Here is a 25,255-nt window from a genome sequence, read left to right on the forward strand (position 1 = left end):
CTCGAGCTTCTGGGGAGAACCGTGGCCAATGAGAGAGGCGCATGTTTGGCACCCGCTGGCCTGCAGATTAGCTGGAGTGCGCCTGCGTAAACGTGGGGGCGGTCAGGCGGGGGTCCAGCCTAGACAGTGTGTGGGGCTGGGTCCCCGAGTGGGAGCCGTGGAGTGCAGGTACTGTACGATTTGGGGCGCGGCTGCCGTCCTATTGTCCTCTTGTCTGTAATGCATCCCTCCTCTTATGTCGTCCTCGGCCCCTTTATGTTTCTATTCCTCCCTTAGGTCGCATCCCACTTAAATCGTCATCAAAGCCCTTTTGTCGCCATCACTTCCTTTATGTCACTATCAACCCCTTAACTCTCTTTCGTTCCTCTTAAGCTGTCATTGATATCATATGTCACAGTCTCCGTCCTTAAGTTGTCATCGTCTTCTGTCACACTTACCCCCTCTTTTGCTGCCATTTCTCCTTTATAAAATCTTACCTCTTAAATTATCAGCATATTCCATGTCACCTTTCACAAACTTGCTGTCACTTCCTCCCTCCATAGATCGCTTTCACGCTTCCCTGTGTCTATCTTTGTACCTCCAACTTCATCGCTCCTACCTAACACCATCCATGCCTCATGCTGTTTTCCCCATAAGGAACCACCCAGCCTTACAGCTCTTTTTCTTCCCTTCATGTTTCCATCACTTCAGTGGCACCTCACAGGCTACTAGAGCCCCATTACCTGGGGTGTGCCAGAATCTTAGCTCCACCTCTAAACTTCTGGGTAACCTTGACAACCTTATCACACCTTTCTGATCCCAGCTTTCTAACCTGTTAAACACACACAGGTACCCCCTACATCAGCGATGAGTGTGAAGATTCAGAGTATTCTGTGACATACTCAGCTTGACATGGCAATTTTGGCTACTACTTTTATTAACCATATCACCCTCATCCTCATCCAGCACCTTCATCACTCTCTCAAGGTCATTCCCTTCTTCTCCCTGGCTGTCCTCATCATTCCTGAGATGTGGTCACTCCTGGGGTCACCATGCCTTCTGCCACAGCAGCCATGCCCCCCCAGGATCTCCATGTTGCCCTCACTTCTTCTGTAGCACCATACCTGAGGGGATGGCCCATCAGTCAGCACAAACTTTGCTTCTGTAAATACTTAATCCCTGTCTCTTTATCTTTTTGGATTGACTAATCCTCTATGCCAAAAAAAATGAGGATATTTAGCTAATACTATGAGAGGTGACAAGGGCTCAGAGAGGCAACACTACATAGCTTAGACCCAGATCTCCCTGAAGTAGAATTGTGGTGCAGAGAGATGAGATGAGACAGTCCCCTCACACTTCAGTTAAACCATAACAGTCCTGAATCTCCAGGTGGAAAAGTAGGAATCCTATTCACTCAGCCTGTCTTAGGGAGGCAGTGTAGACAGTGGTTAGTGACATGAACCTGGGGACTAGAACACCCTGGTTCCAATCTTGGTTCTAGTGCTTAGTACTTAGTTGCATGATCTTGGGCAGACGGCATAACCACTCTGTGCCTCAGTTATTGCATCTGTAATATAGGAATGAAAATACAAGTTCTTCATTCAACACTTATTTTTTTAAGTGGGTACTCTGTGCCCAACACTGCACGTGGCATTGGGCATATATCAGTGAATGAAACCCAAAAATCTGTGGCCATCTAGGGTGTACGTTCTAGTGGAGGTAAGAGACAGTGAACAAACAGGTGAAGTAGATTATCTAATGTGTCAGAATGGGGATGGGGAATATAAGTCAAGGTTGTAGTTTTAAATAGGGTGGTAAGGGAAGATTTTCTGAGAAGGTAACATTTGAACAAAGAATGGAAGGAGAAGAGGGAGTGAGGTGGCTATGGGGTTGGAGGGAGAGCACTCTAGTCAGAGCAGATAGCAAATGTAAAAGTCCTAAGGTAGGCATGTGCTTGGAATGTTTCAGGAATAGCAGGGAGGCCAGTGAGGCGGGATAGGGCTGGGAGATGAGGTCACAGGGGTGGAGACAGATCATGTCGGGCCTCATGGGCCATGAAGAAAGCTAGCTTTTACTCTGAGTGAGGTGAAGGCCACAGGAGGATTCAGAGCACAGGAGGAATGCAATCCATTGTGACATGAAGCTACCATCTGAGCAACAGCTTCTCTACCTAGGATGGATTGGCAAGAGGCAGCCTCATTGGAAGGAGATCCAGAGTCGTCTTTAAGCTATACTCACATATCCTTTATATTTGAAGAAAATTTCAAATCTCCCTGTCAAATATTCAAGAGGTGTTGGTGATATATATTTTTTTAATTGCCAGGAGGCATGTATACACTCACCTGAGAGGGGAAGGGAGAAAACACCTCCCAATGGGGCATGATCATGCAGCAATCCCTTCTCTTCCATTTCTCTGTCCTGTTGAGATTTCAGGCACACACAAATGTCCCCAGTATTTTTTTAAACCACCAGGGGCAGGATTTGAGCTGTGGTCAGTCATATGGGATCTGGCTTCATTAACTACTAGGCCTTGGGGCCAGCCCTGTTAGTGTTTGTTTGTTTGTTTGGAGAGGTTTTCGCTATAGGGCGCATGCGCTCCCCAGAAATACAGAGAGAGAAAGAGAGATAGAAAGTGAGAAATCACCCCCCAAGTGGGAATGGCCACGCCGCAATCCCTTCTCTTCCATTCTCCTCTTCAGATCTTGGGCACGCACACACACACGCCCAGCGTGAGTTTAAGCCGCCGGGTCCAGGACTTGAACTGCGGTCGACTACGTGGGAGTTCAGCAACATAGCCATTACGCTAACTGCTGGTCCCCCTGTTGGTGTTTTGAGAGGCCAGAGTAACTGCTATGTTCAACTGATGTCCACGAACACAGGTGGGTGACTTCAGATCTACAGATGATACACAGCAGGAGAGGCAGCTGTCCTAAGGCTTCTGTCCCTAGAATCCTGAGGCAGCTTGAGTTTAAATCCTAGCTCCACCATCTTCTGGCTTTGCATCTGTGACTTGACCTCTCTAAGTCTTTAGTTCCCTTATCTGTTAAGTGGGATTTCTGAAAGGACTGTTGTGAGAATTAAATGTATAACCAGAACAGTGTCTGATTCCATAAACACAAGTAACTCTACTCTCCTTCCCTGCTCCTGTACTTTCACAGGCTCACACCTCCCTCATCAGTACTGGGTTTCTCCATGAGGGGACATCAAGGGAGATATTCTCTCTCTCTCTCTCTCTCTCTCTCTCTCTCTCTCTCTCTCTCTCTCTCTCTCTTAGATCGTCTTGCTACATTGCAGTCATCTTGCCTTAGCCTCCTAAGGTTGCATGCCACCATACCCAGCTTTTTAGAGTAGGCTGGTAATCAAACAGGTTTAGGAGAGATGATAAGGACAGTTTGGGAGTGGTAGATATCAGGGGTCTGGAGACACCTTTAGGGAGACATCTAGGAAGCCCTGGAGCTCCAGAACTAGAGTTCTGGGAAGAAGAAGAACTAGAGAGAGCACTTTGGGTTGAGAAAGGGGAACCAAAGCTATAATGATAGGGGAAGTTTCAAGGGCCCTATAGGACATGGTAAGAAGTTTGTATATTTGAGGAAATGGGGAGCCACAGAAGGGTTTTGAGCACCAGTGGGACAGCTCTACTTGTTGAGTTCCACTTCACAAGTATTCACCACTCATGATGCTTTTTTGGACCTATTTCATTGCTTTTCAGACCAAGCATCATCTCTGCCTAGGAGAGTCACCTGTTTAAAGGGTCCTTTGAATAAGGATCTGCGCAAAACAGTAAACCATTTGAAAAACAATGTTCTGTCCTATTTTCTGTAGACTTGACTACAGACAACTGATTGTTCAGTCCAAAGGGGTCTGCACCATGAGGTGAAAATCAGTTCCATTAAGCATGAGAAGATTTCTGGGTATTTTGTCTTGTTTTAGTTTTATTGGGTCACCAGAAATGTCATGATGTGTTTTTCTAATGCAAAAATGAGTCATGACTTTTCTGATGGCCCAGTAGTTTTGCTATAGGATATGTACATTCACCAGAGACAGACAGACAGAGGAAAAAAGAAATCACACACACACACACACCCCACCCCTTGGGGATGGCCGTACTGCTATTCATTATCCATTCTTCTGCAATTTTGGTGCATGTGCACGTATGTGCCTGGCACATGATTTTCATGCTGCTGGATCTAGAACCTAAACCACACAGTAAGCGATGTGGGATACAGTGCCTTAACCTCTGCACCATGTGCTAGCCCGAGACTATTTCTGTTTTAAATCATGTGGCAGGCTTGTAGATTTACAAATGTCTCCTGTGGTGTGACCTGCCCAGGATGACTTGTATATTTCAGAAGCACCCTCTTTTGCATTCTCTGATGGCCTAAGTCAACCTTGAACTTCTCTCCCCTCACTGAGTCCTTACCCTCAGACCGAGATACCATTATTTGTACCCACCCTATCTGCACTGGGCTTAGAACACAAGCTTGGGGGACCAGCAGTTAGCGTAATGGCTGTGTCGCTGGACTCCCATGTAGTCGACCATGGTTCGAGTCCCAGACCCGGTGGCTTAAACTCACGCCGGGCCTGTGTGCGTGCGTGCCCAAGATCCCGAAAGGAGAATGGAGGAGAAGGGATTAGGGCGTAGCCATTCCCCCTTGGGGGTGATTTTTCGCTTTCTGTCTCTCTGTCACTCTGTCTTTCTGGTGAGCACACATGCCCCATAGTAAAAAAAAAGACTCTCGAAACAAACAAAACAAAACAAAACAAAAAAACACAAGCTTGGTATCATTGTGTATAAGACAAGTGTCACTAGGTCTAGAGAGATGTCTAAGAACATCTCAGTTTTCCATTCCGTTGTTCCATTTCTTTTGCTTCCTGCAAATATTGTGGAATGATTACAATGTGTTGGGCACTGGGGGTTGATGAATAAATCAGACACACCCTGGGACCAGCAGATGGCGTAATGGTTGCATGACTGGACTCCAATGTATTCAACCACGGTTCCAGTCCTGGACCCAGTGGTTTAAAACTCATGCCAGATGTTGTGTGCGTGCGTGCTCAAGATCCTGAGAGGAGAATGGAAGAGAAGGGATAGTAGCATGGCCATCCCCCTGGTTGGGGGAGGGGAGTTCTCACTTTCTGTCTCTCTGGCAAGCTCACGTGCCTTATAGCAAAAATCTCTCAAAAAAGAAAAAAAAAATCAGACACACACTTAGCTCTTCAAGGGACACACAGAAGTTTACTATCAGGCTGCAAGTCTATACAGAATCTGAGGGGACTAATGGACTTAGCACCCAATGTGTGTTAGGGGTTTATTGTGCTACCTGCCTACCATGAGTAACCTCATTGACTTTGCAGCAATGGGTGGTTGGTATTGTTATCACTCCATTCTTCAGAGAATGAAAATATGGCTCAGAGAAGAGAGCCTCTCTTCCTAGTTCCATACATCTGAGATGGGAACCCTAGGTTGTGGGACTCTGCAACCCATTCCCTCCACCATTTAAAGATCCCTGCAGATGGGTATAAAATGACCCCCATTTAAAAAATATTTTTCTAAAGTATTTTTATTTCTCCCATGAGACAGAGAAACAGCACCCCTAATGGGATTCTTTTTTTTTGGAAAGGTTTTTGCTATAGGATGCGTGTGCTCGCCAAAAAGACAGAGAGACAGAAAGCGAAAAATCTCCCCCCAGGGGGGATGGCCACACTGCAATCCTTTCTCCTCCATTCTCCTCTCGGGATCTTGGGCACGCACACACACGCGCCCAGCCTGAGATTAAGCCACCAGGTCCAGGACATGAACCGTGGTCTACTACATGGGAGTCCAGTGACATAGCCATTACGCTAACTGCTGGTCTCCCTAGTGGGATCTTTTTTTAAAAAATTTCTTTTTTTTTAATTTATTTTTATTTAACTTCATTTTATTATTTATTCATTTGTTTATTTAAATTTGACTGGAGAGAGAGAGGGAGAGAGAGAAAGTGAGAAAGCAAGCCGCCAGGTCCAGGACTCGAACCACGGTTGCCCATGTGGGAATCCAGTGCCTTTAACCACCATGCCACCTGCCGGCCCCCCTAGTGGGATCTTGATGCCCCATCTTCAGCCAAGCCAGATCATGGGCACATGTGTACCTCATGTACTCAGGGAAGTTTCTGGACTCAAATCAGTAACCATCCCATGTGAATCTGCCTTGTAGAATATCATGTTTTACTGATGAACAACCATCTGGCCCCAAGGTGATCCCTGTTTTATAGATGAGGTCAGTGAAGACCAAAGAAGTAAAGCCCTCTGCCCTGAATCACTCAGCAGGGGGTGGCAGGGGTGGACTTTGAACCCTGAACTCTTAGATCCAAAACACTGCTGGTGGAGGAAGGGTCAAATCTTCCACTGCCACTGCTACCTAGGGTGTTGGAGAGGTGTTCAGGGAACTGTGACGTACTAGGTGTCTAAAAAACTCAGTGGGTCTTACTTCTTTCTCTGTAGGCTACAGTATAATATACCAAGCCAGGCAGGGCCATGAGCCAAGGGGACTGGAGGATTCTCTGGGCCAGCAGGGGCCATGCTCCTTGGGTGGGGAGCAACCCCGTACCACCCAGGATGCAGAGCATAAGGACCAGACTGGGTTGGCCACACTGGAACGCCATGGGGGATCTAGGAACACTGAGACAAGGTGAAAAGGAATGCCAGCACCTAGCCCACCTTTAGTTTCACCCTCCTATGTTCTCCCAGGAATCTAGGAATGGAAGAAACCAGATTCCTTTTCCGAATTAGGTCCACAGTCTTCTTGGAGGCTGGGATCTGGGGAAAGGGGCACCTCAGCTAGGAGCCTAAGCCTCATTAAATTTCATTTCTGAGGCCAGCAGGTGGTGTGGTGGTTAATGGCACTAGACTTCCACATGGCCAACCTTGGTTTGAGTCCCAGACCTGTAGGGGGTGATTTCTCACCTTCTATCTCTCTGTCTCTCTCTGTCTTTCTAGTGAGTGCACGCGCCCTATAGCAAAAACCTTTCCAAAGACAAAAAATTTCATTTCCACAGGAGTCATATGCACATTTTTAAAAATTTATTATCATTTTTTAATTTGACCGGGGGGTGGGGACACCACCCACCAGCCCCCATATATACCTTTTAAAAATTAAATAGAGGTGGGACCAGCATATAGCGTAATGGCTACGTCGCCGGACTCCCATGTAGTCGACCGTGATTCAAGTCCCAGACCCAGTGGCTTAAAATCATGCTGGTCACATATGCGTGCATGCCCAAGATCCCGAGAGGAGAATGGAGGAGAAGGGATTGCGGCATGATCATCCCCCCTTGGTGGGGGTGATTTTTCACTTTCTGTCTTTCTGGTGCTCGCATGCACCCTATAGCAAAAACTTCTCAAAAAAAAAAAAAATACTGAATAGGGGACCAGCAGGTGACATAGTGTCTAAGGTGCTGGACTCCCAGTGATCAACCAGTTAGAATCCCGGACCCAGTACCTTGAAAACCACACAGCCCATGTGTGCATGCATGCCCAAAAATCCTGAGAAGAGAAGAGATTACAGCATGGCTATTCCCCCTAGGTTTGATTTCTCTTTCTCTCTGTCTCTCTCCCCCCCTCTCTCTCCAGTGAATGCATGTGCCCTATTGCAAAAAAATAATTAAAAAAAAATTGGCAGATGGCATGGTGGTTAAGGGCTCTGGACTCCCACTTGGGCAACCACAGTTTGAGTCCTGTACTAAGCAGTTTGCTTTCCCCCCCTCTCTCCCTCGCGCTCTGTCCCTGCCACTCCCTCTATCTCTGTCCCTCTCTGGTCAAATTAAAATAAGAAAATAAAGTTAAATAATTAAAAAAAAATTAAATAGTGGGCCAGCAGATGACATGGTAGTTTAGGCTTTGGACTTCCACATGGCTGACTGTGGTTTGAGTCCCAGACCCACTGGCTTGAAAATCACACTTGGCACATGTGTGTGCATGCCTAAATTCCCAAGAGAGAATGGAGAAGAAAAGACTGTGTTATGGCCATACTCCCAGGACTCTCGCTGCCTTTGTCTCTCTTTCTCTTCAGCAAGTACACATGCCCTATGGCACACAACCTAAAATAATTTTTTAAAATAATAATTTTAAAAAATTGGTGAGTTGTTGGCAGGTGGCATGGTAGTTAAGGCACTGGACTCCCACAAGTCCTAGACCTGGTGGCTTGCTTTCTCACCTCTTTCTTTTTCCCTGGGGAGTACACAGGCTCTATAGCAAATTAAAAATAATAATTAATTAAATAAAATGAAAAAATTGGCAGTTACATGAATATAGGATGATAAATGAAATGTTATGTAGCAGTTAAACTAATAGATCTGAGTGTATAGACAGATTGCCAAGACATCAGGTGAAAAAAGCAGTTTGCTAGATAGTACATTGCAATCTCATTTCTGTGAAAGAAAACTAAATAAAACATTTCTAAATTAGATGTCTAGGAAATATCTAGAAAGATACAATACTGATGATAGTGATTATTTCAGGGAGTAAGATCAGATGAAGGTCAACTGGACTCCTAGCTTTCCTCTAATTTACTAGTCCCTCAGTCCTCCCAAATTAACTACTGGCACTTCTATGCTTGCAGTGGCTCAGGCCATCATCCTGGTCATTCTTGACTCCTTTCTTGCTCTCAAACTCAAATCCGGTCTGGAAATCCCATCTGCTCCATCTTCACAACACATCCAGGACCTGCCTATTCTTCACCCCTCAGCACCCCCCCACCCCCACTCTGTCCCCGTCAGCCCTTGTCTCTGCCTTGACACCTCCAGCAACCTTCTCCCAGGTCTCCCTGTCCTGTCCCAGTTTGTTCCCCTCAGGCAGCCTGCAGTAACTACTACCAACTTGATAACTTAAAACAACAGAGAAGTGGTTAGCCCCTTTTCCAGGACCCCTCCCTTCTTGGGATCTCTGTTTTTCCTTCCCTCTCCTGCTTTGTTATACCTAAAACAAAACAAAAGAAAAATAGGGAAGTATTCTCACAGCTTTGGAGGCCAGAAGTCCAAGCTCAAGATATCATAGAGTCATGCTTCCTCCAGAGACTGTAGGACAGATTCTATTCCTTGCCTTCCCTAGCTTCTGATGACTCCAGCATTCCTGGGCACATGACCTTCTGTGTAGCTTCTGTTTCTTTTTTTATTTTTTGGTTTTTGCTGTAGAGAATGTATACTTGCTTGAGAGAGACAGTGAGAGGGAAAGTGAGAAATCACCCCCCAGGAGTGATTGGCCACACCACAATCCCTTCTTCACTGTCCTCCTGGACTTTGGGGTTAGCCATGTGGGAGTCCAGTGCCATAATCACTATGCCACCTGCTGGCCCCATGTCTTCTGTTTCTTAAAAAGACACTTTTCAACGGATTTGGGGACCACCACAAATCGAGGACAAGCTCATCTTAAAATTATTTCTGTTTGGTTTTTGCCATAAGGCACGTGTACTCGCCAGAGACAGAAAGAGAAAAAGTGAGAAATTACACCCCCCCACCCCCTGTGGGATAGCCATGCCACTATCCCTGCTCCTCACAATCCCTACTCCTCTAGTCACCTCTTGGGATTTGGGGCATACACATATACCCAGCATGATTCTCAAGTTGCTGGTTCAGGATTCGAACTATAGTCAGCTATGTGGAAGTCCAGCACCTTAACCACCATGCCACCTGACCCCAGGACATAATCTTTTCTGACATATCATTCAACCCACTGTGACACCCAAGGCAGATCATGATTCTTCCCTGCTGGGAATGCACCCATCACACTGTTGCACTCACTCTAGCCCAGGCAGCGCTACAAGATCTGGTTCTGTTATCTCTGACTCATCTCCTGCTGTTCTCCCCCCAGTCCACTACAGACATGCTGACTTCCTCATTTTCCCCAACCACATTAGGCACATTCATTTATTCATTCTTTTTCCAAAAAAAACTTATTTATTTGCTATTATTTTTTTTTCTTTTTCTTTTTCTTTTCTTTTGGTGGGAGAGAGGTTTTTGCTATAGGGCGCATGCGCTGGTCAGAAAGACAGAGAGAGACAGAGAGACAGAAAACAAGAAATCACCCCCCAAGGGGCATGGCCACATCACAATCCCTTCTCCTCCATTCTCCTCTCGGGATCTTGGGCATGCACGCACATGCGCCATGGCATGAGTCTAAGCCACCAAGTCCAGGACTCAAACCGCCGTGAACTACATGGGAGTCTGTCCCGACCCTGGGGGACAGCCGAACAGGTTTCCTGAGTGAAGGAGTGAGAGCCTGGACAAGTGTTACAACATGGAGACGACAGTGTCATCTGTTTATTGTGGGCAGCACGGTACAGCACAGAGACGACGCAGTGTCACAGCTCTTAAGGGTCGCGTCGTCTACTGTGAGCAGCACGGAGAGGACGCGGTGTCATAGCTCTTCAGGGTCGTCCGGAGATGATGTAGTGTTACAGCTCTTCAGGGTCTCCCAGGTTGTCTGGAGACGATGCAGTGTCAGCTCTTCAGGATCTTCAGGGTCGTCTGGAGACTGGGCGGTGTTTCAGCTCTTATCTTCAGTCGTCGTCTTCCTGGTCATCGTCCTGGTCGTTGTCGTCGTCTGGCTACTGTGGGCCAGGCATCGTGGTTATATACACTCTGGTGGGTTGTAAACGGTGGGCCGTGATTGGTTGTAAACAGTGGGCTATGATTGGTTGCTTTTGGACCAATCATGAGGTGCCGGATATGCAAATTTGAGGGATTCTAGTGGCCAATCAGAGCAAGGTTTTGAAGGTCAGGTTTTTGGAAGGGAACCAATCATGGTAATTGTTTGCTCTCTGAGAAACCTCGGCAGACTCGCTGGTGCGCAGCCTCCCACAGGAGTCCAACGACATAGCCATTACACTAACTGCTGGTCCCAATTTGCTATTATTTTTAATTCCCTAGAGAGAAGGAAAGAGAAAGCAAGGCACCAAGTCTGGGACTCAAACAATGGTTGGCTTTGCGGGAATCTAACACCTTAACCACCACACCACCTACTGGCCTCTATTCTTTTTTTTTTTTTTGAGAGGTTTTTGCTATAGGGTGCATGCACTTGCCAGAAAGTCAGAGAGAGACAGAGAGAAAGCAAGAAATCAGTCTCAATTGGGGATGGCCATGCTGCGATCCCTTCTCCTCCGTTCTCCTCTCAGGATCTTGAGCACGCACTCATGTGCCTGTCAGGAGTTTAAGCCATTGGGTCCAGGACTCAAACCACAGTCAACTACATGGGAGTCTAGCTACATAGCTATTATGTCATCTACTGGTCCCCTATTCATTCATTTTTAAAATTTTGCCTGAGGGTATAATTTTAACTTGCGAAAGAGAGACAGAGAGGGAGAAAGTACCTCCCAATAGAACATGGTCATGCTGAAATCCCTTCTCCATTTCTCCGTCTTTTGAGGATTTGGGGCACACACACTTGCCTAGCATGTTTTTTAAACAACCTGGTACAGGACTTTATCTGTGTGGTTGGCTATGTGGGATCTAGTTCCCATAACCACCAGGCCATGGGCCAGCCTGATGTCCTTATTTCAGATTGCTAAACATTCCACTGTCATTCCTCTTCCCTGATTCTCTGTACCACTTACTACTTCTAACATGTAATTGCTTATTATCTTGTGTTTATTGTCTGTCTTCCTTCATGTCTGTTTTATTCACAGCTGTGTCCCGAGTGCCTGCTGATACACAGTAGATGCTCAATAAATATGTATAAAATTAATGAACAGCCTTATGGAAAGTAGATGCTGTCGTTACCATACCCATTTTATTTACAGATGGGAAAACTAGGACTCAGAGGTAATGTCAATTCTCCAAGGTCAAACAGTCACATAAATGCTAATTCAAATTCAAGGATCTGAGGCCGGCAGGTGGCATGGTGGTTGAGGGCGCTGGATTCCCACATGGCCAACTATGGTTTGAGTCACAGACCTGGTGGCTTGCTTTCTCGCTTTGTCTCTCTGTCTGTCTGTCTCTCTCTCTCTCTGTCTCCCTCTCGCTCTGTCCCTCTCTGGTCAAATTGAAATAAATAAATTAAATAAATGAATAGGTAAATAAAATAATTCTTCAAAAAAATTCAAGTATCTGGCTTCAGCACCCACTATATTAACTACCTTGCAAATCTAATTCAGTCTAAAGCTCTCCAGTATATCAAAAGCTAAACCTGTCATGGGACCAGCAGTTGACGTAATGGCTATGTTGCTGGACTCCCATGTGGTCAACTGTGGTTCGAGTCCCAGACCTGGTGGCTTAAACTCATGCCGGGCGCATGTGCATGTGTGCCTAAGATCCCATGAGGAGAATGGAGGAGAAGGGATTGTGGCGTGGTTATCCCCCTGGGGGCTGATTTCTCACTTTCTGTCTCTCTTTCTCTCTGTGTCATTACAGATGCATAGTCACTGTACAGTCTGAAAGCTAGAAGATCATTAACAATCCAAACGAAGTCCAACTAGTTTCTTCCTATTTGTTTAAAAGAACTGTTTATTTTATTATTTTTTAAATTTGACCAGAAAGAGACAGCATCCCCTAAAGGATCCTCATGCCACAACCCACCCCAACTTCTGCCAGCCCTGGACACAGGCATACATGCATGTGCTTAGCATATTCAAGGAGGTCTCCAGATGCAAACCCAGAACCTTCGTATGTGGATCAGCCTTGCAGAGCATTGCATTTACCACTGTGCCACCATCTGGCCCCTTCTTATTTTTGGTTTATCAGTGGCCATCCTAGTTCGAGCTTAGAGCTCATAGTTTGTCCCTCACATCTTCATGCCTCACTCCCCTTCATTTTTAATTTTTTTTTTAATTTTAGATTATTGCCACCTCATCAGAGAGAGAAAGAGGGAAAAGGAGAAAGCAACCCTCAGGGGCCTGGCCACCCTGCAATCCCTTCTCTAGTCTCCTCTCAGGATTTTGGGCATGCATGCATGTGTGCTCGTTATGATTTTCAAGCCACTGGGTCTAGGTCTCAAACCTTGGTCAATCATGTGGGAATCCATTGCCCCAACAACCAGGCCACCTGCTGGCCCTCTCTCTCAGTTTTGTAATTCATCTTGGCTTTTTAAATTTTAAATTGCCTGCTGTCCCAACTTCATATTAAATAAGACATTTCCCACCAAGGCCTACAAAACTAAATAAATAAAAGCCAAATGTTTCCCACCCACCCCACCTGAGGGACACACACACACACACACACACACACACACACACACACCTGTGGTTAACCACCTCTAAGACTTATCTTCTGTTTCTTCTGGTGACTCTGGAGTTTCAAATGACCTTGGTCTTTGTCTTTCTTGCTGGATCCTGTTTACCCAACTCCATTTTAGGAAGGGACCTAGTATGTTCTACTCTTGGCAGTCTGAGGTCCAACAGAAGTGGGGAAGGGTTTCCAAATTATCCCTCAGATCTGGACAGATCTTGAAGTAAGGGAACCTAACTCCTTTTTGGAATTTTCTTTTCCTCTTTGTTTCTTTTTTTTTTTGGAAAGGTTTTTGCTATAGGGCACATGCACTCGCCAGACAGACAGAGAGAGACATAGAGACAGAAAGCGAGAAATCCCCCCCCACGGGGGGATGGTCACACCACAATCCCTTCTCCTCCATTCTCCTCTTGGGATTTTGGGCACGCACGCACACGCGCCCGGAGTGAGTTCTAAGCCACCGGGTCCGGGACGCGAACCGCGGTCGACTACATGGAAGTCCAGCAACATAGCCATTATGCTAACTGCTAGTTGCCCTCCTCTTTGTTTCTTTAGTAATGTGTGACCCTAATTTTTGTAAAAAGTGACAAAATCAGAGACACCTGGGTTCACTTTATAGTTACTGCTTTTTTGTTTTTGTTTTTAAGGTTTTTGCCATAGGGTGTGCGCACTTGCCCAAGAGAAACAGACAGTGAGAGGAAAGTGAGAAATCATCCCCGGGGGTATGGCCATGTAGCACTCATTTCTCCTCTGAGATTTTGGACATGCATGCACACATGCCTGGTGTGATTTCAAGTTACCAGGTCTGGGACTCGAATTGTGGTTGGCCATATAGGAGTCCAGGACCATAACCACCACACTACCTGCTGGCCCAATTTTATAGTTATTTCTTTTTTTTTTTTTTTTTTTTTTTTTTGGAGGGGTTTTTTTGTTTTTTTTTTTTGGGTTTTTTTTTTTTTTTTTTTTTTTTTTTTTGCTATAGGGCTCCTGCACTCACCAGAAAGACAGAGAGATAAGAGAGACAGAAAGCGAGAAATCACCCCCCAGGAGGGATGGCCACACCACAATCCCTTCTCCTCTGTTCTTCTCTTGGGATCTTGGGCACGCACACACACGCACCCGGCGTGAGTTTAAGCTGCCGGGTCCGGGACTCGAACTGCGGTCGACTATGTGGGAGTCCAGCAACATAGCCATTACGCTAACTGCTGGTCCCTATTTTATAGTTATTTTTTAACCTACATGGAGATGTTTTCTACACTTCAAGTATCTTATATTTTACCATTTCAAAAAAGCTAATAGACTTACAATTAAAAATCCTGACCCACCTCCAAGTCCTCGTCCCTTGAAGAAAACTATTTTTGACACTGTTGCTTCTCCACAATTTTCCTTTTCTGCATTTATCAGTTGACTTCCCACCTTGTGTGTTTAGGGGGAGAAAGAGGGAAGAGGGTGGTCCACTTTGTTTCACTGAAAGAGGTGGGAGAGGAAAAAAGGTCTCCAATTTCTCAAGCTATGGCCTTAAATTCTCCTTGTGAAATATGAGATGGAGTCCAGAAGGATGAATTTAAAAAAATAAAAATAAACCTGTTTTAATCTCTTACCAAAATATCACTTGGGGGACCGGCAAGTGGTGTGATGGTTGGGCTCACTGGACTGCCACTTGGCCAACAAGGGTTTGGCTCCTGGACCTGGTGACTTGCTTTCTCACTTTCCCTCTCTCTTTCTCCCTCATTCTGTCCCTGTCTAGTCCAATTAAAACAAATAAAGTTAAAATAAAAATAATTCTAAAAAAATATCACTTGGCTTAAAATATATATATACATACAGATAGATAGATAGATACACACACACACACACACACACACACACACACTGTTCACAGACATTAAACAGAAAATTCACCGTCTCCCTCCACCACTCATCTTTCCATCCCCTGCCTTGGGCTGTCTTCTGCTGATTTGATCTCTACATCTTTAAATCACAATATTCAACCTCATTATATTCAACGTCGTTATCCCCCATTTTATTTGATAAGGGTTTTAGTTATTAATTTATGTATTTATTTCTGACTAGGTAATGCATGCCCGTGGTCCAAAAATCTACAAGGTTTGTAACGAGGGGCTCCTTTCTTTATTGGTGGCCTCCCTTCCCCCGCACGAGGGTTCAGGGTTGGTGTGTGACAAAGCCCCCATCGCCGCGCCCTGTACTCCCCCTACCATGACAAGATTGGCAGGACCATATCTGGGGAGCCAGGCCCCCGCCTTCTTGCAGCAGTGAGCCAGGTCTGAAGCTCGCTCTGCGCAGACGCCCTGCTGCAGTGGGCGGGGCCTGTCCATGCTCCGCCCGTTCGGGGCTCCAGCCCCCTGCTCAGCCTGTTGGGGCAGAAGCTGGGGCCCCACGAAGGTAGGAACAGACGCCTGCCGAGTAAGCCAGAGGCCCCTCAGGGCTAGGGTGGGGGAGGATGTCTTGGGGGGATGGGCTGAGGGGTGGCCGGGAGGCCCCATAGTCCCGGGTCCCCCCGCTTGAGCTGTCTGCTTTGGTGAGTGGAGACCTGAGGGGGAAGGCAGAGGAGCCACCTGGAAAATGCTCCGAGCAGTCTCAGGGCTTGGAAAAGACAGGCACAGAGATTTGGGGCTCAGCTGATTCCAACCCTGTCTGTCTTTTGGGGAATGTCTAGATCGGAGTTTAAAGGAGGGATTAGGGAAGGTTCTAATAGAGAGCAGGGTAGGCGCTAGTACAAGGCAGGGTGGGGGCAAAGGGGGGGTGGGCACTGCATGCAGAGCGATGGGAAGAGAGCAGAGGCGTTGAACCCTGAGGAATTTCGAAATCCCTGCTGACCAGCAACAGCTTCCTCCTTTTGGGGTGGCGGGCACAATGCCAGTGTCCCCTGTGATGACGGGTGGGGAGACCCAGTGGAATCCATAAGCCCAAACAAATCTGCTTTGTATGCAATATCCCTCAAAAGCCGACAGAACACTGCATAGGGCCTACTTTTGCTCCCGCAGGTCAGAGACCCTGACACACCCACCTTCTCACCTGGGTTCTGTGCATCCCCCAGCTGCCAGGCAAGATGAAGCCTAAACTGATGTACCAGGAGGTAGGTGGATGGGGGTCAGAGTGGGAAGGGGCTGGGTGCAGTGGAGGGCAGGAGCCCCGCGGAGCCACCCTGTCACCCCCACTACCCTCCCCATCCCTCAGCTGAAGGTGCCTGCTGAGGACTCGGCCAGTGAACTGCCCATGAATGAAATTGAGGCATGGAAGGCTGCAGAGAAGGTAGGAGCCCTCACCACTCTTGATCTGTCTCAGGGAGAGTCAGGGCGCCTACCCTGGGCTGCCTGACCAACCACCACCCTCCTCTTCCCCACAGAAAGCCCGCTGGGTGCTGCTGGTCCTCATCCTGGCAGTTGTGGGCTTCGGAGCCCTGATGACTCAGCTGTTTCTATGGGAATATGGAGACTTGCATCTCTTTGGACCCAACCAGCGCCCAGCCCCCTGCTATGACCCCTGCGAGTAAGTGGGGAAAGGGAGACCCAAAAGGTGGGAGAAGAGGCCCTGCCAGGCCAGGGACACACACTGAGTAGCACCTGCACTCAGCCACACCCAGTGCCCAGCATGGGGAGGTTGCACACTCCCAAATGCATGCCCACCCCCTTCCCCCCCACACACACACTGTTTCCATGGCAGCCACAGCGTCATCTTCTATCCTGGTCTGTGAACATGACATCTTCCATACACATCTGTGGACAGACACACACAGACATCTACATCCACCTCCCTGCCTTCCACACCTCTAGACAAACCCAGTGCACAGATACACATGAATACACAGGCTTCCGTCTCTGTCCATCAGTAGGCAGACAGGCGAGCGCTCATGTCCCAGCTAATCCCATAGCTGATATTGCCCCCCACCCCCCCAGAGCAGTGCTGGTGGAGAGCATTCCTGAGGGCCTCGACTTCCCCAATGCCTCCACGGGCAACCCCTCCACCAGCCAGGCCTGGCTGGGCCTGCTCGCCGGTGCCCACAGCAGCCTGGATATCGCCTCCTTCTACTGGACCCTCACCAACAATGATACTCATACCCAGGAGCCCTCTGCCCAGCAGGTACCTGACCGCCTGGGCCCTGGCTGGCAGTGGGAGTGGGGAGGGCAGTTGGGGTGTGAGGGGTTTCCTAAGCAGCTCAGGAGACAGGTGGGCATGTCTCACACAGCAGATTGGACACAGGTGTCTGCAAGCAGCTGTTTTCACATGTTTTACCCTTTGGATGGGGGCGTTTGTCACAGTCATCTGGAGGCCTCTGAATGTCATGATGCAGGTTTAGTTATGAGGGATTAGGCTGGCAGATGTAACTTGCCCACAAGCTACCCTGACCCTGTCACTAAAAAATTGGAAGAGCAAGTGACCACACAGCCTCAAATCAGGCTCCTAGCTGTGTGACCTTAGGCGGGCCACCTCTCCTCAGTTTCTTTGTCTGTAAAATGGGGCTCATATATAGCCCCCACCACTCAGGGATCTTGTGAAGATAAAATGAGCTGATGGAAGCAAACTTTAGCATAGTGCCTGGCAGAGTCAGCCCTTGTAATTATCTGCCATTACTAGACCTTGTGTGTTCTTCAGACCAAGTTATAAAACATAAGAGCTTCACAATTTAAAAGGGAATAGCTAGCTGGATAACCTCTTCCATCAGAAAACATGGTGCATTTGTTCCTTCTGTTCATTTCTCTCTGCTGCCTCTTTATGTGAGAAGTAGGCATAAAATTTACTAAAATTGGAGGGCTCTTTAAACATTGCCAAAAAAAAAAAAATCATTACACAAGTTCAAAACCATATGAGCTCCCACTCCCTGCTGGCTCCCACTGAAGTGGTTAAAAGTACTCATGGAGGAGGCGGATGGTCTGGATTCAAATCCCACTCCACCACTGAGTTCCCTGACTCTCAGTTTCCTCGTTTGCACTGTGGGGATTATAATTAGACCTACCTGATAGGATTGTGAGAATTCAGTGAATTCAGACATGGGGCCTAGAACGGATGCAGCACACAGTTGGTACCAGGGAGTCGTTAACTGTTACTGGTTTTGGTGTCATCGTTCCTCTCCCCATGTCTGACCAGACCCTCAGCCTGAGTTTTGCCCCCAACATCCTAGGAGGTGTTTGGAGCCCCCTTCTTTGACATTTTCAGTACTGGATCTTGGGAAGGTCCCTGGAGAGGTAGAATGGAAAGGGAGTCCTTGGCGGGAGGGTCTCAGAGCTGCCCAAAGAGACACAGAACGGTTTTCCTAGGTAACCTGTGAAGCCCTGATCTCTAAGGACTAATGTAAAGCTTGTTCGTTCCTAATCACATTTTGAAGCTGAATCTCAAAATAACCCCGTTGGATGCTTCATGGGGTTAGAGTGCTGGCCGACCCAGCGGCTCAGAATCTCTCCCATCCCCACAGGGTGAGGAAGTCCTCCGGCAACTGCAGACACTGGCACCAAAAGGAGTGAAGGTCCGCATCGCCGTGAGCAAGCCTAATGGACCCCAGCCGGACCTACAGGCCCTGCTGCAGAGTGGTGAGCTAGGGGCCAGACGGGGATGGGCCAGGCCTGGGGCTGCCCAAGCTGGCCCCTGACCATTGTCCCTGTTGGCCACAGGTGCCCAGGTTCGCATGGTGGACATGCAGAAGCTAACCCATGGCGTCCTGCACACCAAGTTCTGGGTGGTGGACCAGACCCACTTCTACCTGGGCAGTGCCAACATGGATTGGCGCTCGCTGTCCCAGGTCCGCCTAACCCTGCCCTCCTTCCCTTCCAGACCACTGCCCCACAGGATACCTAGCCTCCAGCTGCACAAGTCTTTTCCCCTTCTCTGCGATGGCTTCGCTCTTGCCTCCTACTATTTCCCCCTAAACATCCCCAACCCAGCCTCCTTCTACCTTCCCCTGAGATTCCTTCTGATTTCTGATGCCAGCTACCAGCCCCTATACAGGGGATTCAGGGCCCAGTCCGTCCATTCTGCCTTCATTATACATTCCTACAATGCCTATCTAAGCCCTACCCTGTCCTAGGTGATGCTAGGATCATGGTGGCAACAGGTGGACTGCATGAACTCCTAGTCCAGTACAGAGACGAGTCTAGTCTCTGGGCAGTGACAGCGCAGAGGGGTGAAGGTTGAGCTGGGGAGGTGCAGACAGAGTGGTCAGGGCTGGCATGGGGGAACACAGAGGGCTGTGGAAGCCCAAAGGAGACATCTTATCTAACATGGGGTATCAGGAAGGTTTCCCAAAGAAGATGATAACCAACACAGTACCCAAAGGATCAATGGAATTGTTAACACAAGATAGGGAAGAGGGCATGGCTTAGACAATTATATAAAGGTAGGAGGGGCAGGACATTAACTCATTAATTCATCTCTTTAGCAGATGTTTCCCCAAGCCCCTAATCTTGCCAATTATGTGGGGACATGCTAATGACACAGTTGTGACAGACATCCCTGGTGCCTATCCTCCCAACCCAATGGGAGAGAATCGTGAGGGAGGCCCGAGTGACTGTGAGAGGCCAGAGGAATGCCTGGCACAGTCTAGGCAGTCAAGGGAGGCTTCCTGGTGAAGGAAACATATTATTCTAGATCTAAGAACTAGCTCAGTGGAGGTTCAAAATAACAGCATATGCTTTGGAATAATTGAATGATTTTCACCAAAAGTTGAGTCAAGGTCATACTCATTCCAGGAATCCAGCCACGGGGTAAGGAGGACTCAAGGATAGATATGGGGGTAGACAGAGGGGCAGAAAGACCAGGCTGAAAGGTGTCCCCGCTCTCTGGATATCAGTCCTCTCCTCTAGACTCAGTACCGCCTCCTACAGGTCAAGGAGCTGGGCGTGGTCATGTACAACTGCAGCTGCCTAGCACGTGACCTGACCAAGATCTTTGAGGCCTACTGGTTCCTGGGCCAGGCAGGCAGCTCTATCCCTTCCACCTGGCCCCGGCCCTATGATACCCGCTACAATCAAGAGACACCAATGGAGATCTGCCTCAATGGAACCCCTGCTCTGGCCTACCTGGCGGTGAGTCAGGGAAAGGTGGGGCTGCCGAGCCTAACCACATACCATCACTCTTGGGCTCCCATCTAGCCTGCCTGGTAATCATGGGGGGTGGGGTGTCCTGAGCACTGACCCTTAACCCTGACACCAAGGGCTGGGCTATGCCCCCATCCCACACGCCCAGCCCTTGGTGTCGCTCCATATTGTCCTTCTGCCTCTTTCAACATAATTAGAACAAAATAGTATTCACCATTCAGTTCCCCAGTCACATGAGCCACCTCATAAGTGCTCAGTAGCACACATGGCACATGGCATTGCCCTGGAGAGGGCCGATTTCCACACTGCAGAAAGTTCTGTCAGATGGCACTGGTTCTTAACCCATGGCAGATGCTGAACACTCTGTTGGGCACTGCTGTTTGGGACTATGGATATTTTCACTAGTTGGGCGCCTCTGCCCTCTGCAGCAAGTTACCTAGCCAAGCCCAGGGTCATCGTGGCAGGCCCTACACAAAAGTATGTGGGGAAGTGTGGCTCCTTGGGGTCTTTTTCTATAGTGGTCTGCCACAGGGACGGGATTAAGGCTTCCCTCTTTAGCACTTACCATTTCAGAACCTCAGTTTCCTCATCTGTCTGCCTGATGTGGCACTGGGTATATTGGTGGCCAGCAAGTGGCATGGTGATTAAGGCACTGGATCCCACATGGCTGACTCTGCAGTTGGAGGTCCGGGTCCTGCAGCTTGAAAAACATGCCGAGCACGTGTGCATGTGTGCCCAAAATCCCAAGAAGAGAACGAAGGAGATGGGATTGTTTTGTGGCCATCCCTTCTGGGGGTTGATTTCTCACTTTTCCTCTCTGTCTCTCCAGCTAGCACAGACACTCTTTGGCAGAAATCTTAAAAACAAAAACAAGGGGGACCAACAGGTGGCATGGTGGGAAAGGCACTGGACACATCCATATGGCCAACCACGGTTTGAGTCCCGGACTTGGTGGCTTGCTTTCTCACTTTCCCTCTCTCTCTTTGGTCAAATTAAAATAAATGAATGAATAAATAAAATTTTTTTAAAAAAGGAGTGCCCAGTCAAGGCAGGCCATGAGCACATTGGGAAAGATGAACACAGACAAGGTCCTCAAACCCACGTATGCCTCAGAATCACCCAGAAGGCTTGCTAAAACCCAGATTCCTGCACCTCACTCCAGCATTCTGATTCAGTATGCCCTGTGCAGCAAGGTGATGCTGTCACTGCTAGACCAGGGGCTTATGTTGAGGACCACTGTATGAGAGCATAAATTCTGGAACCAGACTGCCTGGGTTCATATCCTGGCTCTGTTTATCAACTATGTAACCTCAGACAAGTCACTCACCCTCTCTGAGAATTTTTTTTTCCTTGAGAGAGAGTTTTTTTTTAAAGAATTATTTTTAAACTTTATTTATTTATTTATTCTGATTTGACCAGAGAGGGACAGAGAGAGAGACTGAGAAAGCAAGCCTCAGGTCCGGGACTCAAACCGCGGTTGGCCATGTGGAAGTGCAGCGCCCTTAACCACCACACCACCTGCCAGCTCCAAGAGAGAGATTTTTGCTATACAGTATGTGCACTTGCTGGAGAGACAGAGAGAGAGACAGAAAGCAAGAAATCGCCCCCCAGCAGGGATGGCTACACTGCAATCCCTTCTCTGTTCTCCTCTTAGGACCTTGAACACATGTGCACACACATCTGGCATAAGTTGTAAGTCGCTGGGTCTGGGACTCGAACCATGATCGAATATGTGGGAGTCCAGAGGCATAACCATTCCACCATCTGCTGGTCCCTTTCTGAGCTTTTTTCTGATCTGTGAAAGGATGTGGTCACTATCCCTTCCTTTCAAGGAAGCTGAGGATTCTGTGAGATCCACAGGACACAGCTCATGGTGAGCTGTCCGTTCTTGGAATCCACTGTGATGGAGCCCTGGCAGAGCACAGGTCTTGACTGTTCTCTCACCCCCAGAGTGCACCCCCTCCCCTGTGTCCAAGTGGCCGCACTCCAGACCTGAAGGCTCTGCTCAATGTGGTGGACAATGCCCGGAGTTTCATCTACATCGCGGTCATGAACTACATGCCCACCATGGAGTTCTCCCACCCGCACAGGTACTGCTGGGTGTGGACAGCGCTTGGGGCAGGAAGCCTCCATGAGTGGGGAAGAGGTAGGGAGGGAGTGATGGGACTCAGAAAGCAGGCAAGGGGGAGGCCACAGCAAGGGGACAGAAGTAGAAGTCACAGGGGAAGAGAGGAAGCTTCTGGAGATGGCAGAGAAGGGTATCTGGGTGCTTGAGACAGGAAAAGGGGGATCATGGGGAAGGATGGGGCTGGGGTTTAGGGGATCAGAGAATAGGGTGAGAATATTGAGGAGGGCAGGGGGCAGAGGAACTGAAGCCTGATGTGGAATGCAGGGTGTGAGGTTTGCGGGGATAGGGAGAATGAGCTGCTGATGGGATAGGGAACTTTGGGCATGAGGGTTAGTGAGCAGCAGGGTTGGGGATTTGTGATGTGGAATAAGAAGGAGAGCTTGGGGGACCTTGCAGGCACCCTGAGAGCAGCAGATAAGATGATGGGTGGACTGGGTTTAGGAAGGAATAGTAGCCAAGAAAAGGAGACAGGAGAGAGAGAATGTAGGATTTAAGGAGGCAGGAACAAGGAGTAGGAGCCTGCAAGGGATGATAGCCCCCTAGCCTGCATGCTCACAAATGCTGAGGCAGGGCCAGGCCTGTGGCTAAAGCTGCCCTCTATATCCTGTGCCCGCAGGTTCTGGCCTGCCATTGACGATGGGCCGCGTCGGGGCCACAGGGACGGGATTAAGGCTTCCCTCTTTAGCACTTACCATTTCAGAACCTCAGTTTCCTCATCTGTCTGCCTGATGTGGCACTGGGTATATTGGTGGCCAGCAAGTGGCATGGTGATTAAGGCACTGGATCCCACATGGCTGACTCTGCAGTTGGAGGTCCGGGTCCTGCAGCTTGAAAAACATGCCGAGCACGTGTGCATGTGTGCCCAAAATCCCAAGAAGAGAACGAAGGAGATGGGATTGTTTTGTGGCCATCCCTTCTGGGGGTTGATTTCTCACTTTTCCTCTCTGTCTCTCCAGCTAGCACAGACACTCTTTGGCAGAAATCTTAAAAACAAAAACAAGGGGGACCAACAGGTGGCATGGTGGGAAAGGCACTGGACACATCCATATGGCCAACCACGGTTTGAGTCCCGGACTTGGTGGCTTGCTTTCTCACTTTCCCTCTCTCTCTTTGGTCAAATTAAAATAAATGAATGAATAAATAAAATTTTTTTAAAAAAGGAGTGCCCAGTCAAGGCAGGCCATGAGCACATTGGGAAAGATGAACACAGACAAGGTCCTCAAACCTGCGTATGCCTCAGAATCACCCAGAAGGCTTGCTAAAACCCAGATTCCTGCACCTCACTCCAGCATTCTGATTCAGTATGCCCTGTGCAGCAAGGTGATGCTGTCACTGCTAGACCAGGGGCTTATGTTGAGGACCACTGTATGAGAGCATAAATTCTGGAACCAGACTGCCTGGGTTCATATCCTGGCTCTGTTTATCAACTATGTAACCTCAGACAAGTCACTCACCCTCTCTGAGAATTTTTTTTTCCTTGAGAGAGAGTTTTTTTTTAAAGAATTATTTTTAAACTTTATTTATTTATTTATTCTGATTTGACCAGAGAGGGACAGAGAGAGAGACTGAGAAAGCAAGCCTCAGGTCCGGGACTCAAACCGCGGTTGGCCATGTGGAAGTGCAGCGCCCTTAACCACCACACCACCTGCCAGCTCCAAGAGAGAGATTTTTGCTATACAGTATGTGCACTTGCTGGAGAGACAGAGAGAGAGACAGAAAGCAAGAAATCACCCCCCAGCAGGGATGGCTACACTGCAATCCCTTCTCTGTTCTCCTCTTAGGACCTTGAACACATGTGCACACACATCTGGCATAAGTTGTAAGTCGCTGGGTCTGGGACTCGAACCATGATCGAATATGTGGGAGTCCAGAGGCATAACCATTCCACCATCTGCTGGTCCCTTTCTGAGCTTTTTTCTGATCTGTGAAAGGATGTGGTCACTATCCCTTCCTTTCAAGGAAGCTGAGGATTCTGTGAGATCCACAGGACACAGCTCATGGTGAGCTGTCCGTTCTTGGAATCCACTGTGATGGAGCCCTGGCAGAGCACAGGTCTTGACTGTTCTCTCACCCCCAGAGTGCACCCCCTCCCCTGTGTCCAAGTGGCCGCACTCCAGACCTGAAGGCTCTGCTCAATGTGGTGGACAATGCCCGGAGTTTCATCTACATCGCGGTCATGAACTACATGCCCACCATGGAGTTCTCCCACCCGCACAGGTACTGCTGGGTGTGGACAGCGCTTGGGGCAGGAAGCCTCCATGAGTGGGGAAGAGGTAGGGAGGGAGTGATGGGACTCAGAAAGCAGGCAAGGGGGAGGCCACAGCAAGGGGACAGAAGTAGAAGTCACAGGGGAAGAGAGGAAGCTTCTGGAGATGGCAGAGAAGGGTATCTGGGTGCTTGAGACAGGAAAAGGGGGATCATGGGGAAGGATGGGGCTGGGGTTTAGGGGATCAGAGAATAGGGTGAGAATATTGAGGAGGGCAGGGGGCAGAGGAACTGAAGCCTGATGTGGAATGCAGGGTGTGAGGTTTGCGGGGATAGGGAGAATGAGCTGCTGATGGGATAGGGAACTTTGGGCATGAGGGTTAGTGAGCAGCAGGGTTGGGGATTTGTGATGTGGAATAAGAAGGAGAGCTTGGGGGACCTTGCAGGCACCCTGAGAGCAGCAGATAAGATGATGGGTGGACTGGGTTTAGGAAGGAATAGTAGCCAAGAAAAGGAGACAGGAGAGAGAGAATGTAGGATTTAAGGAGGCAGGAACAAGGAGTAGGAGCCTGCAAGGGATGATAGCCCCCTAGCCTGCATGCTCACAAATGCTGAGGCAGGGCCAGGCCTGTGGCTAAAGCTGCCCTCTATATCCTGTGCCCGCAGGTTCTGGCCTGCCATTGACGATGGGCCGCGTCGGG

The 25,255-nt window shown here is 48.5% G+C and overlaps 1 protein-coding gene across 6 annotated transcripts in view; it reads left to right on the top strand.

Annotated features, from left to right (window-relative positions):
- Positions 1–20: 20 nt before the first annotated feature.
- The window catches only part of PLD3 (phospholipase D family member 3), a 27,137-nt gene continuing 1,902 nt past the window's right edge, over positions 21–25,255 (top strand). Inside the window, exons 1-11 of one of the 6 annotated variants that reach the window (XM_027771900.1) lie at positions 25–168; positions 2,679–2,858; positions 15,246–15,278; positions 16,178–16,269; positions 16,371–16,445; positions 16,540–16,682; positions 17,090–17,273; positions 18,604–18,718; positions 18,800–18,927; positions 20,009–20,209; positions 22,172–22,311. In XM_027771900.1, coding sequence (XP_027627701.1) covers positions 16,243–16,269; positions 16,371–16,445; positions 16,540–16,682; positions 17,090–17,273; positions 18,604–18,718; positions 18,800–18,927; positions 20,009–20,209; positions 22,172–22,311 — 1,013 coding nt within the window. In that variant the 5' untranslated portion in view covers positions 25–168; positions 2,679–2,858; positions 15,246–15,278; positions 16,178–16,242. Of the gene's footprint in view, positions 169–2,678; positions 2,859–15,245; positions 15,279–15,482; positions 15,597–16,177; positions 16,270–16,370; positions 16,446–16,539; positions 16,683–17,089; positions 17,274–18,603; positions 18,719–18,799; positions 18,928–20,008; positions 20,210–22,171; positions 22,312–25,255 lie in introns of those variants that run through there. The other 5 variants (XM_027771902.1, XM_027771908.1, XM_027771916.1 and 2 more) reach the window with 5 other exon arrangements.

This window comes from Tupaia chinensis, unplaced genomic scaffold (assembly GCF_000334495.1).
Source record: "Tupaia chinensis unplaced genomic scaffold, TupChi_1.0 Scaffold000037_18, whole genome shotgun sequence".
In the NCBI taxonomy this organism is placed as follows: Eukaryota; Metazoa; Chordata; class Mammalia; order Scandentia; family Tupaiidae; genus Tupaia; species Tupaia belangeri.